This window comes from Armigeres subalbatus, chromosome 2, assembly GCF_024139115.2.
Source record: "Armigeres subalbatus isolate Guangzhou_Male chromosome 2, GZ_Asu_2, whole genome shotgun sequence".
NCBI classification, from domain to species: domain Eukaryota; kingdom Metazoa; phylum Arthropoda; class Insecta; order Diptera; family Culicidae; genus Armigeres; species Armigeres subalbatus.
In genome coordinates this window covers 453,405,782-453,420,656 of record NC_085140.1, presented here as the reverse complement: position 1 = coordinate 453,420,656, position 14,875 = coordinate 453,405,782, and the positions used below count along the sequence as shown (strand labels likewise).

General features: G+C 40.1%; 1 protein-coding gene across 1 annotated transcript; it reads left to right on the top strand.

The window, feature by feature from the left end:
* The first annotated feature begins 754 nt into the window (after positions 1-754).
* LOC134213777 (trithorax group protein osa-like) lies at positions 755-12,349 on the top strand. Its single transcript, XM_062693099.1, has 2 exons — positions 755-968; positions 10,106-12,349. The coding sequence occupies exon 2, from the start codon at positions 10,630-10,632 to the stop codon at positions 12,061-12,063; it is 1,434 nt and encodes a 477-aa protein (XP_062549083.1). The 5' UTR covers positions 755-968; positions 10,106-10,629; the 3' UTR covers positions 12,064-12,349.
* Positions 12,350-14,875: the final 2,526 nt, after the last annotated feature.

The following is a 14,875-nucleotide window of genomic DNA, read 5'->3' as shown; positions in this document are numbered from 1 at the left end:
GTAAATAATGGATCTTCCCTAACATATATATTTTTTTTCGCATGATTAACATTTTTTCGAGCGACAGAATCCAAATGTTAGAACTATTACGCTTCTTTGCCAAAAGCAATATACCAAGTAAAATTTATTGAAATAGAAGTTATCAAATTCTCGTAGGATGATGTCGATACGTAAATAGTTCATACCCTAATATGTATTGAATACACCTGATCAAACCAATTCATTTTAGCTTATCAGGTCTCATCGAAATGAAAACTAAATGCTTATTTTTTGCTGAAATTTGAGGTGATCTGTAACAAAAGATCAGCTTGAGGGGATCCACCGGGCAAACTAATGAAAGAATAAAAAAACAATACCAACTGTGATTACCCTCCGCCAGCTACGACGCATTTTATAGGAAACCACCAGAAGTGGACGGTATTAGTTTTCATCTCACATCATGTCGGATGATGGTTGACAATGCAGATACGTGCCGGTAGATGTACATATCCAACTAATCGCCAGTGGTAGCATTTGTCGAGAGATGTAGACTCTTCCGAACTGTGGTATTTGCCGTTTGCCACAACTCGCGGATGTAGGTATGCGTGATGCAATGTTTTCGTCTGCTCACCTTTCCCGGGACGTACCCTTACCACCCAGCCCGCCGCCGATTTATCTATAAGACATTTTTGTTTTGTTGCCGACGGAAAAAGAAACCGACGATGAGGTGGCCCGGTGTGCAACGGTCTACTTCGATCAACAGGGCAGGAAGCCAATTTCTGCTTGGATCACAGTCAGTTGTCGGTTGGCACTCGTCGCGCGAATGTGGTTTAACTTTTTTTACCTGGCTCGAGAATAGTTTGATCCCTTCGTATTTTGGCGCGCGTGGACGCTACTTTCGTTGACGGCTTTCGACCAATAATTTTTTATTGTACATGATTCATTTCTATTAGTTTAGATTATTGTAGCTGAATCGAGATCTTCGTACGGTAAGTTCTGTGTTGCAAACAGTAGCCATGATAAGAGATGCAAAGTGTGATAAACCGTCATAAGCCGTCAGATAACAAACGTATTCTTTATCCTTTTATCATTGAGCAAAACGGAAATAATATGACATCAATAAAAAATAACCGAAATCGTTTTGATTTGAATGATTCCATCTTTGAAAAAATCATATATTGAAGCTAACAATGTTTATACCTAGATAAGAAAGTTCAAAATTTTTGTGAGTTTTGAGGAATTATAAAACGATCTTAAAAGGAAATTGAATGTGGCGCCGTATTCTACAGTTGAACTACGAAAATGACTGCAAAAGAAAATGTAAAAGTTATTAGTTATTAGTATTATGTAGTAGTTATTAGTATTTTAGATGGCACTGTGAACCTCGAATTATATTATACAAACAAGGTGCGATTTTTTTCAGACTGCTTCTTTGAAGATCTTGAAATAAATGCGAGTTGAAAAAAGAAAACAAATCAATTCACCTAGCGATGGTGGTGTCTACCACTCATACAGCATTACTTAGGGCACTCAGAATTTATCTCGGTGCATTTGTGGATGGGAAATATTTTAATTAAGGCAATAGCAATCCTCAACATTCGAATTATTCCAAGGTGTTGATAACTTCTTGAATTAGTTGAAAACAACATAGGCAAAGCCGAAAATCGAATTGAATTGGCGAAAATGTGCTGGACACATGGGTTGATTAAATTGATTTCATAACTGTGAAAAATAGCTGATCCATAATTCAAGGTTACACTAATTTTTTCTCGTATACTAGTAGGACCGTTTCATGATCTAATGTTCGATAGAAGGCTCGGAAACCTATAGTATTATGTATCAATCTACTCAGCTCGACAAATTGAGGTGATGTCTCTATGTCTGTATGCATGTCTGTGTGTGTATAAAAATGTGAGACACACTTTTGAGTACATCCTATCATTATCCGAATTGCTCGCAACACATTGCATTAGACGCAGTTTCCAGTCCCTTTGTTTGCTATAGAAGATTTACCCAATTGAACATTGCGCTCCAAAATTATTTAAAAACAGTTCTTCCCTCGGAAAAAGAAAATCAAAATCGAAAAAAATTACAATGATATCTATGCTCAGTGGCGCCGTGAGTGAGTGGGTGGGACAAGTAGGACATGTCCTATGCATGAAAATACCTGGGTAGAACAGCCCTACCCATAATTATGATAAGAACATACCATATGGATAACTAAAAGATCTAATACTATCAATACTGTTTCAACTTCAGGATCTATAAAGATATTAAAACGTTCCAAAGTTAATCAGAGGTTTGAAAGTTTATCAGAGGTTAAACTGACAATCGTGAAGGTTTCCAGGAGTTGTAGAAGAGAAATATATCCTGAAAGGCTTCTCAGAGTCTTTGAGGAATTCTTTTCATTCCAAAAATTACTCAACGATGTATTGAGATTTTGAAAGAAGTCTTAAAGTTTTTAACAGTATCTGCTCTTCCATAAAATTGTTTAAAACTTTCTGGAAGTACGTAATTATTTCTGCTAGTTCTGGAAGGCTCAGACAATCAAAAATTGAATATCTAAACAAAGATATAGCGTAACTTAACTTAGTTAAGACTGACTGTACTTGTCAATGGTTGCTTCTCCGTGACTGGTTAGAAGTGGTGTATATTGCGCTACGATCCAAATGAATAAAGTTTGGTATTTACTTCCTACGGCTCCAGTCATCAGTTGGGAAAGGAGAGGAAAGTTAGTGTATCACTGAAAATAATCCAATCATATTCATTATGTGTAGCAATTTTGACTATAGAATTTCTCTTATAACGGCTATGTAAATTTGCATAGCATATATGTGGAAACACACATGTTGTTGTTGAGTTGATGGGCTACAGCTCTTTGATGAACCTACGCCGAATGGAGTATCCTTCTCCACTGGACTAGATCCTGTGCCAAACGCTTCCAGTCGCCCTGAATATTGAGCGCCCTCAGGTCCTCTTCAACTGCAAAAAGCCATCGTGTACGCGGCCTGTGGCCTCTTCCGGTTTCTCTACTAAATATTATCTTCGCTTGACGTTTTTCCGGCATACGAACAACGTGACCAGCCTACCGTAGTATGCCGTGTTGTATAAGCTTAATAATATTCAGCCCTTTATACACCTGGTACAATTTGTGGTTCATGCGATGCCGCCAGATACCGTTCTCCTGTTTACCGCCGAGTATTGTCCGCAGCACCTTACGCTCAAACACTCCGAAAGCTCTCCGATCAGCCTCCTTTAACGTTCATGTTTCATGGCCGTATAAAGCAACCGGAATCAGAGTAGTATACAGCGCGAGTTATGTTTTCGTTTGCAGACTACGAGACTTGAACTGGTTACGAAGTCCGTAATAAGCTTTATTTTCAGCTGCAATACGCTTTTTCACCTCGCGGGTAACATTATTATCGCACGTCACTAATGTTCCAAGATGAACAAATTCTTCTACCAAATTTTTCACCATCCAGCACCATTTCGCTACCACCACTACTAATGAACGTACGTTGATTGCCAGCGAACATGTACAACGTTTTGCTGGTATTGATCGTGAGTCCAATCCTCGCTGTTTCCCTCTTAAAAGGCACAAAAGCCTCTTCCACGGCACGGCGATCAATCCTGATAATATCGATATCGTCCGCAAATCACAGGAGGTCGCATATGCGCATATGTGATAATGGTACCGCTTCTTTGCACACCAGCTCTCATAATCGCTAGATTCGAGAGTGCATCACCCTGCTTTAATCCATCTAAGGTAACAAATGACGTCGATATTTCATCCGCAACCTTTACACTTGAGTTCGATCCGTCCAACGTTAAACGAATCAGCCGTATCAGTTTCGCCGGAAAACCATGTTCAAGCATAATTTGCCATAATTCATTCCGTTTCACTGAATCGTACGCCGCCTTGAAATCAATAAACAGATGATGTGTCTGCAAGTTGTACTCCCGGAATTCATCAAGGATTTGTCTCATGGTAAACATTTGATCCGTCGTTGATCGGCCCTCAAGAAAACCTGCTTGGTATTCGCCGACGAAGGACTCTTCAAGCGGTCTCAATCTGTTGAACTGAATACGGGACATAATTTTGTATGCCGAATTAAGGAGGGTTATTCCTCGGTAATTGACGCACTACAGTCTGGAAACCCATAGTTTTCTTAAAAAGAGAACCCAAACTCCAGTGTGGAAACCCAAACCTTTCTTAAAGAGAGGGCAAATGAGGCCGTCTACCCAGCTAGCAGGCATTTCCTCGTCTTCCCATATTTTCGACATAATATGGTGCAGAACTTCATAAAGCTGCTCACTGCCATGTTTGAGAAGTTCAGCCGGGGGCTGGTCCTTCCTCGCAGCCTTATTGTTTTTCAGCTCTTTAACAGCTTTGTTAACATTATCCATTATCCGAGTCCATTGTCGCTAATATTTATTCTGCTCACCGATGCACCGTCACTTCCACTATTAAACAAAGTCTCGAAGTGTTACTTCCACCAGGCAGCCACTTCGGTTTTATCTGTCAGCAAATTCCTCATGACGGGAGATGGCGTTGTTTTTCTCCGCACGCCATTGACAGACACATAAAACCTCCGCATATCGTTCTGCTCCATTTTTCCTGCGCCTCACTAATAACTTGTTCTTCGTACTCTTTTTTCTTCCTGCGGTGGGTCCGTTTTTCGGCTGCTCTTACTTCCTTGTACCGATCTCTATTCGATCGGGTACCCGACACCAACATCTTCTGGCTTCTGGCAACGTTCTTCTCTCAACGTCACTCTCTGATACTCCACATCGAACCAACCCGTCCTGGGACGCCTCTGTGTAGTGTCTACCACTTCTCGTGCTGTTGTGCTCACCGCTCCATGGATCGACTCCCATAGATCGTTGATGTTGTCGCTAACGTTGATTGCACTTATCCGTTCGTCGAGCTTCTGGCGGTACTCAGCCGATACTCCTTCCGCCGACAATCGCTGGATAATGTAACACATCGTTTGCTGTGTTGACAACCGTGATCGAATTTCACTGACAACGAGGTAGTGATCAGAGTCAATTTTCGGACCTCTGAATGTCCGCTTATCGATAACATCCGAGAAATGGCGCCCATCCACCAGAACATGGTCTATCTATGGAAAACATCAATCTAATAATAATGTTGAATAAAGGTCGGGAAAATGAAATACAAAACATGTTATGTTCTTCAACACACTCGATTTGTTCGCTAATGGGTTTCCACCGCATCACTCGCTTCATCTGCTTGCCCATCACTACGAAACCAACTCCATGCTCTGCTTTTTCGCCGCCGCTGTGATAGATGTTATACTTGAATGCAGTGTTGGTCGTGGGGTCCACGGCTCGGAATTCACGTTCTCCGGATCAAGGCCATCGGACTTCTTGAATAGCGGCCACGTTCACTCCAACCTTCTGCAGTTCGCGAGCCAGAAGGCTCACTCGTCCAGGTTCATTTAGGGTCCTGACATTCCAGGTACCGAGTTTCCAATCATAGTCCTTATTTCGTTGCCGGGTCGGTTGCCAAAAATAACGTTCTCTTTTTCTTCAATCTCCATTTTTCGTGATATTTGAGAGGCTTCAGTAAGCTACCTTACCGGGGTCGCGTTACCTACATCGCGATGATGGGGCTGCCACCTTAGGTATAGCTGACGCGATACAGCATTTCGTTAATCAGCCGCTGGGTACCAGGCAGATGCTGTTTGTGCCACACCTCCTGGTGAACAGACGCTCGGGCCGTACCTTCTCATTCTAGCTGATGTAAGAAGAACAACAGTGCCCAGCCTGCACTACCAGCTAAGTACACAACCCTTAGCTGGCGGTATTTTGTCATCGGACGACCCGTGGAAGCGTGAGATAGGAACTTGTGGGGACCAGAGCTCTGTTGGGCGCTCCTTCCTTGATGTCAATCCACCATTTTGCAGCCCTATACAACGAATTACCTTATTGCTTAGGTACAAACTTGAAGAGCCAAGAGATGCCGTTTTCCTGATCCTAATTCAACAGCGCTGTTTGTACCTGTCGGTAGATTTCCAAACTCTCAGCTACATCAAGTTTCCATGGGGAAGAGACATTTCTTAAGATTTTAATATTTGATGCCGTAATTGGGTGATTTTCCTTATACACATCCCGACTAGAAGGTCATATCAAAATTATATCAACCTATGTTATTATGTTATGCTAAATTTTTATAACAAAATTTGTTAGAAACATGGTGCAGGATGTTGTTAAAATATCTAAATTTCTATCAAAAATTACACTACTGGAAACAAAAAACTATCAAATTTTGTTACAATTTTTTCATAAAAATAACAAATTTCGATAAAAAATTGTAACAGAATCAGATACAAAATATATTGTTAATGTGCAGTTGGAATTTTTTACAAGTAGTGATAGGTCTCCAGATGGTAATCAACAATCAGAAATTTTTGTTTTTATATGTACAAGAATATTTTTTGAGAATATGAAACTAACAACATTGCAATAAAGGCAACCTTTTCAAATTATATCAGCATTGTGATATCTATGGCTGAAGGACTTTGCTACATCTATTTTAATTGCCTACTGTTGTGCAATTCGGTGTTAAGTATTTTTTTTAAATCATATTTTGATAAAATCCTGTTACAACATTTAAAAGATAATGCTGGTAAGAACAAAATTGTATCAAAATGAGTTATAAATATCACCATATGTTAAAATTGTGTTCAGTTTCTGTTATGCTCTTCTAGTCGGGATGCTCTGCTACCTTAGATCTAAATTCGTAATGTAATCCCTTTTCGTTTTCTCTTTTCGCCTTACTTACTTCCACCATATGTTCCTTGAACCTTACATCTAATGATCTTTTTGTTTGGCCTACAAAGATTTTTCCACATTAGGAACAACTTATTTTATAAACACCTGCCTTATTTAACATTTCTACTTTATCCTTCGTTGAACCCAATAAAGATATGAGTTGGTTGCTTCTACTGGAGAATACTAGGTCGATGCCGAATTTCCTTAGTCGAGGGCGTAGCTGGTTGGTGATGTGTTTATCATATGTGACCGAAACTCTTTTTAGCGGCTCATCGATCGGTTCCTTCTTGTTGATGATCGCTCGTATAGTCCTCTCTTGGTATCCGCTGATCTTCGCTGTTTCCAAGATGTGTTGTAGTTCCTTCGTTTTTCCTTCTTCGCTCAGAGGTATCGTATGCGTCTTGAGGTTCATGTGATGAAATGCTGTCGTTTTATGTTGATACGAATGGTTCGATGTATATGAGATGACTCTCATGGTGTTCGTGGGCTGCCTGTAGATTTCGAGGCTCAATGTTGTATTTGCTTACCTGATGACCAGTAGATCCAAGAAAGGTAGTTTACCTTCTTTTTCCTCCTCGAAGGAAAATTTGATGTCCTTATGCACGTTGTTTATCGCTTCCAAAATCCTGGGTCTTTTCGGTTGACGATGCTGAAGATGTCGTCGACGTATCTTCACTATTTTTCGGGTAGTATTCCTTGTTCCTGTAGGTTGTTCTCCAGATTCGCCATGAACAGTTCGCAGAAACGTTGATAGCGGATTTCCCATCGGTGCTCCCTTCGTCTGTTTGTAGTAGTTGCCACGAAATGTGAAGTAGTTCTCTGTCATGCATAACCTTGCCAGATTTAGGTACATCTTCACCTTTCCTCGCCATGTTGTTTCCGTCCTTTGTGTTAGCAGCCAATCCTCTAGAAGATTCAGAGCATCTTTCACTGGAACGCTAGGAAACAATGCCGCTACGTCTAACAATACCATTATGTCCTCTTCTTCGATGTGTCGTGATTTCAACAGCTTCTGGGCGAACTCCTGGGTGTTGATGACTGACCTGCTGGGGAATTGGTTTCGGCATACTTTGGAACTCCTTTACCAACCATTTAACTATGTTTTGTGTAGGGAAACCCACTGATGAAACTATCTCTCGCATCTCCTTGCCAGATTTATGGATTTTTGGTAGTCCTTTAATCCTAGGTAGAACCGGGTTTACTGTCTTCAAAAAAAAAAAGAGCTTAACATATTTTTTCTGTATCGAGATGTAGATAGTCGACTGTATATTCACTGCAAGGACCACTTCGGCCTCAACTTGTCCATGATTAGGGTCTGTTCAAATATTACGTAACGCGAAAAACGTTGTTTTTAAGAACCCCCCACCCCCTCGTAACAATCTGTAACTAAATTTAAAACTACCCCCGCCCCCATGCGTAACGCGTAACAAATACATTTTTGCCTTTCTCGTATACAAAGTATACGTAAAGGCTATATGTTCGCTCCAAAAACAAACTTTTTATAGGAGGCTCGGAGACCCATAGTGTTATATACCGATCGACTCAGCTCGACGAATCGAGGTGATGTCTGTGTGTGTGTGTATGTGTGTGTATGTGCGCAAAAAGTCTAGCCAACTTTTCAGGCACTTAGCCCTAACCGATTTGCTCGCAACAAGTTGCATTCGACGCAGAATCCTGTCCCATTGTTTCCTATTGAAAATTGGCCGGATCGGACTATGGGCTCAGAGATTATGGCCAAAATACTTTTTTTTAGGCAACAACGAGTGGAAAAGTCTAGCCCATTTTTCAGGCACCTACCCTTAACCGATTTGCTTGCAATAAGTTGCAGTCGACGCAGAATCCTGTCCCATTGTTTCCTATTGAAAATTGGCCGGATCGGACTATGGGCTCAGAAGTTATGGCCAAAATACTTTTTTTAGGCAACAACGAGTGGAAAAGTCTAGCCCATTTTTCAGGCACTTACCCTTAACCGATTTGCTCGCAACAAGTTGCATTCGACGCAGAATCCTGTCCCATTGTTTCCTATTGAAAATTGGCCAGATCGGACTATGGGCTCGGTAGATATGCCCAAAATATTTTTTTCATGCCAAAAGTGCGTAGAAATTACTCACTCGAAAAAAAACGAGAAAGGCACCATCACCGCTAGGTGAATTAATCTGGGTTTTTTCTTGAAAAATATTGGTTTTGGTAAAATTTGAACCACGATACAATAAATTTTTTTTTTTGTGTTTTATGCTATTTTGAAGATAATAACTACACAGTTAAAAATTCTGAAAATTACACGCCATGGAAATATTTAAGCTCATTATTTTGTGTTCAATTGCCTCTAATTTTACATCCAACTTTTTCTTGTACGCAATATTGAATACAAGCTCCATAGTAACGACGACCTGTAATTTTAAGAAGTGATGGAATAATGAGTCGAATCGAACGGAGCCTTTTTGTTACATCATATATGCTGTAACATTTTTATACTGTGTATTTTTTGAAAAATTTAAATATTTTTTCTCAATTGTTACGCGTAACAATTTCTCGAAGGACCTCCACCTCCTATATTTTGCGTAACAAATCGTAACAAAAATAAAACAACCCCCCACCCCCTATTGCGTTACGTAATATTTGAACAGACCCTTAAATAATTGATTTAATTTTTTATATTACAGTGATTACCTTTTTATCTAAAACGAATAAACTGATTTTTAATTTTAATGGTTACGACGCTATTCATGGTGGAATGTGCCACGTTAACACGACCCACAAAATTCGTAGAGGTTTTGACTCTTATTGTTGCTCTGTTCAATTTGCACATTACTGACGATGATTTCATCGAGTATCCCTCTTAAAGACACATATGTTTACCACTTCTGCGGCCACCAAAAGTGTTAATTGAGTACCAAAACATTAGCAGATTCTTTTTGCATCACATCACACCCCAGATAAATGGCCTGCCTAGAAAACATTCACTTTAGTTGAAGGTGGATATAATTTCCTATAATTGATTGCACTTATTCTCCATGAATTGTACATTCTATTGCAATCACTTGAAAGCTTTCGTTATTGACGCCGTTTCCGGATTTATTGCCCAGCATCAGCAATCGATCATCTATTATAGCAGATGATTAGGCCCACTGTCGCCGATCGCGAGCCGGTGGAATTCTAATGGGCTTTTTAGTGGGTTAGTGGGAAATAACATCGTTCTATTATAAGATCTATCGCTGCGCATATCATGTATAAAATGTAAATCAGCAACACCAACAACTATTCACCCTACTCTATAGTTGATAAAAATAATCTGTTTCTCATAGCTGGGTTTTGTTTGTTCTTTCAGATCCCCACCGTTATTCAGATCATCACCATCGTACCTGTCGGATCAGTTTCAACCAACGGCGATCGTACTAAGAAGTGCATTATCAAGTGAAATTTATCGATTTTTCTAGAATTTTAGAAATATCAATACCAATAGTTTGAACAAAACTAGAAAGGACCACACAAAAGTGACAAAGAAAAGAAAAACCCTTAATGCATAGTGGTTTTTCTAGGGAAATTCGATAATAAAACGGTTGGTCACGAGATCTATTAGCTCGCAGTGACCTTGACAGAGTGTGAATTACGAATCGGCACGTCATCATCTAACGATTGTGGGAAAAAGAGTGAGAAAATATTGAAATCGGTTTCAATTGTTGCGCTGCCCCAGCGCTGATATCGTTCAGTGCGAGTTTTGCACCTGTTGGCAGTGGAACTAGTTGGAGTAAAATAACGAATTCAAACTCCAATTAAAGAACAATCTGTAGTATGCGACAATCGCAGTAAACTTGTGACGGGCCCAATAAACGAAGAATTACTCCTGCAATCATGGCCTACTACGGTCGTTGTGTAAAAATGCCTAAAAATAAGTTAAAGGCATGCACTTTTTGCGTGTTGCTATGCTTGGCCAACGTGATCGATATAAGTGAGGCGCGTAAAGTGGCGACCGGGCGCGTCACAAAGCCAACCGCCAATCGGGGGTATGCGAGTGCGGACATTGCTAAGTTGAGTTACACGCCCAATCATGCAGCAGTGCCAGCTAAGACCGCACCGGCTCCGGCACAGCAAACTCCAATCGGCTGGAATGTACAAAACAGTAACAATGCGCCTCCACCATACTCGGCTGTTTCAAACCATGGGCCACCTCCGCCATACTCCGCGCAACCCAATCCTAATTTGAACAGCAGATTCAATGAACCACCTCCAGCATATGCTCAGGGTAATCCGGGATTCCCGCCGGCTCCTAACTATCAGAACAGTCAGCCAGGGTTTGGAGCAGGATTAGGAGCTGGAGCAGTTGGTGGTGTTGTGGCTGGAAGTGCTTTTCATCATCATGGCCACAACGCCTCATCAGGGGGAGGCTTTTCAGCGGTACCCAATCAAGGATATCCTCCTCAATCAGTACAAGGTTTTCCAGGAGCACCTGCTGCACAACCCGGTGGCGGATTTCCAGGAGCTCCAATTGCGCAACCTGGTGCTGGTTTCCCTGGTGCTGCACAACCAGGCGCTGGATTCTCTGGCGGCTTTCCACAACATAATGATTTCCAACATGGTGGATATCCTCAGCAACCTGGTTATCAGCCTGCGCCGGGTGGTTTCCAGCAGCAACCAGGTACGGTCATTCATCATTATGAGCAGCCATCTTCTGGGGGTAGCGGGTTAGGTACGGTTCTTGGAGCAGGAGTCGTGGGTCTTGCTGCTGGCGCTGGTGGTGCTGCTATCTACGATGCACTCAAGCCTAAAGATGAAGCTAAAGAGGCACATGCGGAACCAACAACAACCACTACAACTACCACAACCACATTGGCACCAATCAACCCTAATGGTGATGCACCACTAGCACCAATGCCAACGAATCCCAACGGTGACGCGCCCTTGGCACCGATGCCAGTCGTTCCACCCAATCCCAACGGTGACACCCCTCTAGCACCAATGCCTGCTTCTGATACAACAACCGTATCTGCCGCGTCAGAAACCACCTCCGATGGTACCACAACCGAAAACCCTCTGGGATCAGCCCCTCTGGCGACATTCCCTGTCTCTGAAAACAGTGCTTCCGCGAATACGACATCCGCTGAAACTAGTAGTACGGCTGCGACCTCTACGGTAGCAGTTGAAGCCCCCAACGCTGCACTCAACGTTCAACCGAACCAGGCGGCACCCGCCGCAACAGCTTCCCAACACAGTGACTCCGCGGGCGGCCGAGTGCAGCTATCAATACTGGCACTTCTAGCTCCGGTGATTTGTAAATTTCTACTTTAGTTTGTCATAAAAAGAAACGTCGATAAAATCCTGGCGATTCCTAAATATCGAAACATAGAAAAATGATTTTGAATCATTCCAACAAACGATCAGGCTGAGTTAGTTAACTAGTAGTATTGAAACAACAATTGGTTCGACTATTTGTTTGAAGATTTTATGAAAAATCGAGTGATTACCTCTATAATTATGTAAAATTTGAGCCAGACGTTGTGCCTTAGAATGATAGGCCTCTGTTAAGTTGATGTAGTGATAAGTTTAAAACTGAATAAAACCAAACTGGAAACAACACGTACATATTAGTCTGTCCGAAATACGAAGTTTGATATCAAACATAGACTGTAAGTTTTTTGCAAGCACGTTCAACATTCCCCGAGTATGCAGCGCTTTCTTGTGTTTAATCAGAGACACATCGTGAGTTTTATGTAATCATTGCAAGCGTTGGGGCTTATGCAATTTCAAGTTACAAGTGTTTGATATTTAAACGACCGATTGCAATAGAATGAATGCGCAAAAATAATGACGTTTAGTGAAACAGAATGTCAAAAATTGTTCGGATTGTTTTATTATTTCCCATTCATTATTTACTATACCATTTACTCTGAAATTCTTTCTATGCGGATTGCGAAACTGACTATTAATGACTGACAAGGGATTAGTTTCTTTCTAAACATAAAAGATTTCCTAACAGGGGTCAATATTGGATAATCAGGGAATTAATCATTTATTCCAGGCAGAATTTTCAAATTTTGTATTTCAATCAGAAAATAAACTTTTGAGTGGAACGTTTACACTTTTCCTCAGGCTAGTCACTACTATCTCATTTTAATCCCTAGTGGTGGATTGTAAACGTATTTCAAATTCAAGGTCGAAACTAATTCTTCCAATCACAAGTGACTAAAAAGGAATTTTCAAAGTAACTATGGATGGGAAAGGAATAGATTAGCACTACGTTCCATAAAGCGTACCTAGTATTTATAACCTAGGTCTAACCTAAAATCGTACCTAGCGATTTTATAAATCGGTTTTCAAATTTAAAATAATGAATCAATACTCAGAGCTAATTGATAACAACTAGACATAGGCTTTCGGAGCTTTAGAAATCATGTTCGCCAACTCAACCCATGTTCCATTATCAAACTTTATTGATTTATTAATTGGATGGAATGATGTCTTATATTCAAAAGTAACGACTACTATAGCTATACTTCCCATGATTGCATAAATGGCTCATATCTCTAACCTATATATATCCTATCAAAAAATATATAAAATGCAAAAAGGGCTCTTGGTTCATTTTTGTTATATTTATAACAGTACCGATGAAACGCTTTTTTTTTGTTTGTCGGGAAAAAGAAACCAGGAAATAATGGTCGTAAAAGGCCATTAAGAACCCAAAAATAATATACTCCAAATGATAATTAGCAGAAACGTCTGAATTTTGAGTTCTGCCGCAAGATCTTTGAGGTATTCCCAGAGCGCACCAAAAACTTCAAAGGCGTTTTTCTTGAAAGTGTTTCTTTAGGCTAGCTGGAAACTGAACTGGAACAAATGTTTACCAATCTATTCAAACAGTTTACAGCACAATTGGAATCGTTATCTTCAGCAATATACGTAATCGTACAATATTGTGCTTATTTTTTAAAAAAAAATATTTATTGGAAATCATCTACGGACGGATTTTGCTTCTGTACTAGAAAGAATTCATTTATTTCGTAGTAACCTTTTTTCTGCATAAAAAATAGGTAAAGGTTTAAGAGGTTTTCTTATTAATCGATTTCTCTAGGAAAAAAGAGAATACATCACTCCGAATAATCTGAATATTGTTTCAAACGCTTTACAAAACTCAGGTTAAACACATGTCCAGTGATTTTTTAGGGTAAAACATTCGAGAATTTAAAATAAAAAAAAAAGTGGAAACAAAAGTGCAGATTTTTTTGAGAAAAAGTTTTTAAAGAATTCTGAAGAAAGCCAAAGCTCGCAATCAAAGCTCGGCAGTGCAATCAACTCACTTGACAATCAAAAATAAAATACTTCGGGCAAAATCGAGATGGTTCGTCTAGTATCTTCTGAATACATATTTTTTGTTTTTTTTTCATTGCATATGATCGCATATCAGTCTCATATGAACTTTCGTCGTTTTCGAGTGAGAATCTGTAATGGTCATATTCATCATGTTATTATTCGCGAAGTCGAAGCAAAATTCTTCACACAAACAATGACAGTTCTTTATGGGTTTTACAGTAGAGCAACAGAGAGGAGGAGATGGCAGCCATGTTGCACTCAAACTCTGACAAATAGCAATGGGATTTCCATAGGAGGGAAGAGCAGAATTTGCTTCGACTTCGCGAATCGAATGGAACTGTTAAACAGGAATGCTTTTTCAGGAGAAGTCGAAAAATATATTAAGTCAGTTTGTCCCAGATGGAAAATGACCGCATATGATTGCCTTTTCCATTATAATGGGCTCATGTGCGGTCATTTTCAAGATGGAACAAGTAGGCTGTTTTCTCATATGGGACTAATATGCGATCATAGGCAGTGTAGCATAAACATTAATCTTCTTCTTCTTTAAAGGTTCTACATTCCAGCTGCAACTTGGCCTGCTTTTCAACTTAGTATTCTGTAAGCAATTCCAGTTGATTCAAAAGTATAAGATTGCTAATCTGCCGTAATCTGAAAAAGTGACGTATACGCCATTTTCCAAAAATGGTTTTAACGAGTACTACTCATAGAGCTCTTTAACAGAAAAATGGAAAACATGCATGTTGTAAAATGGCTGTTACGTCAAATATGCACTACAACAAGATGCATA

What these genes read in the sequence shown, in the direction of transcription:
- LOC134213777 (XM_062693099.1), top strand. Translation starts at nt 10,630, where the DNA reads ATGGCCTACTACGGTCGTTGTGTAAAAATGCCTAAAAATAAGTTAAAG.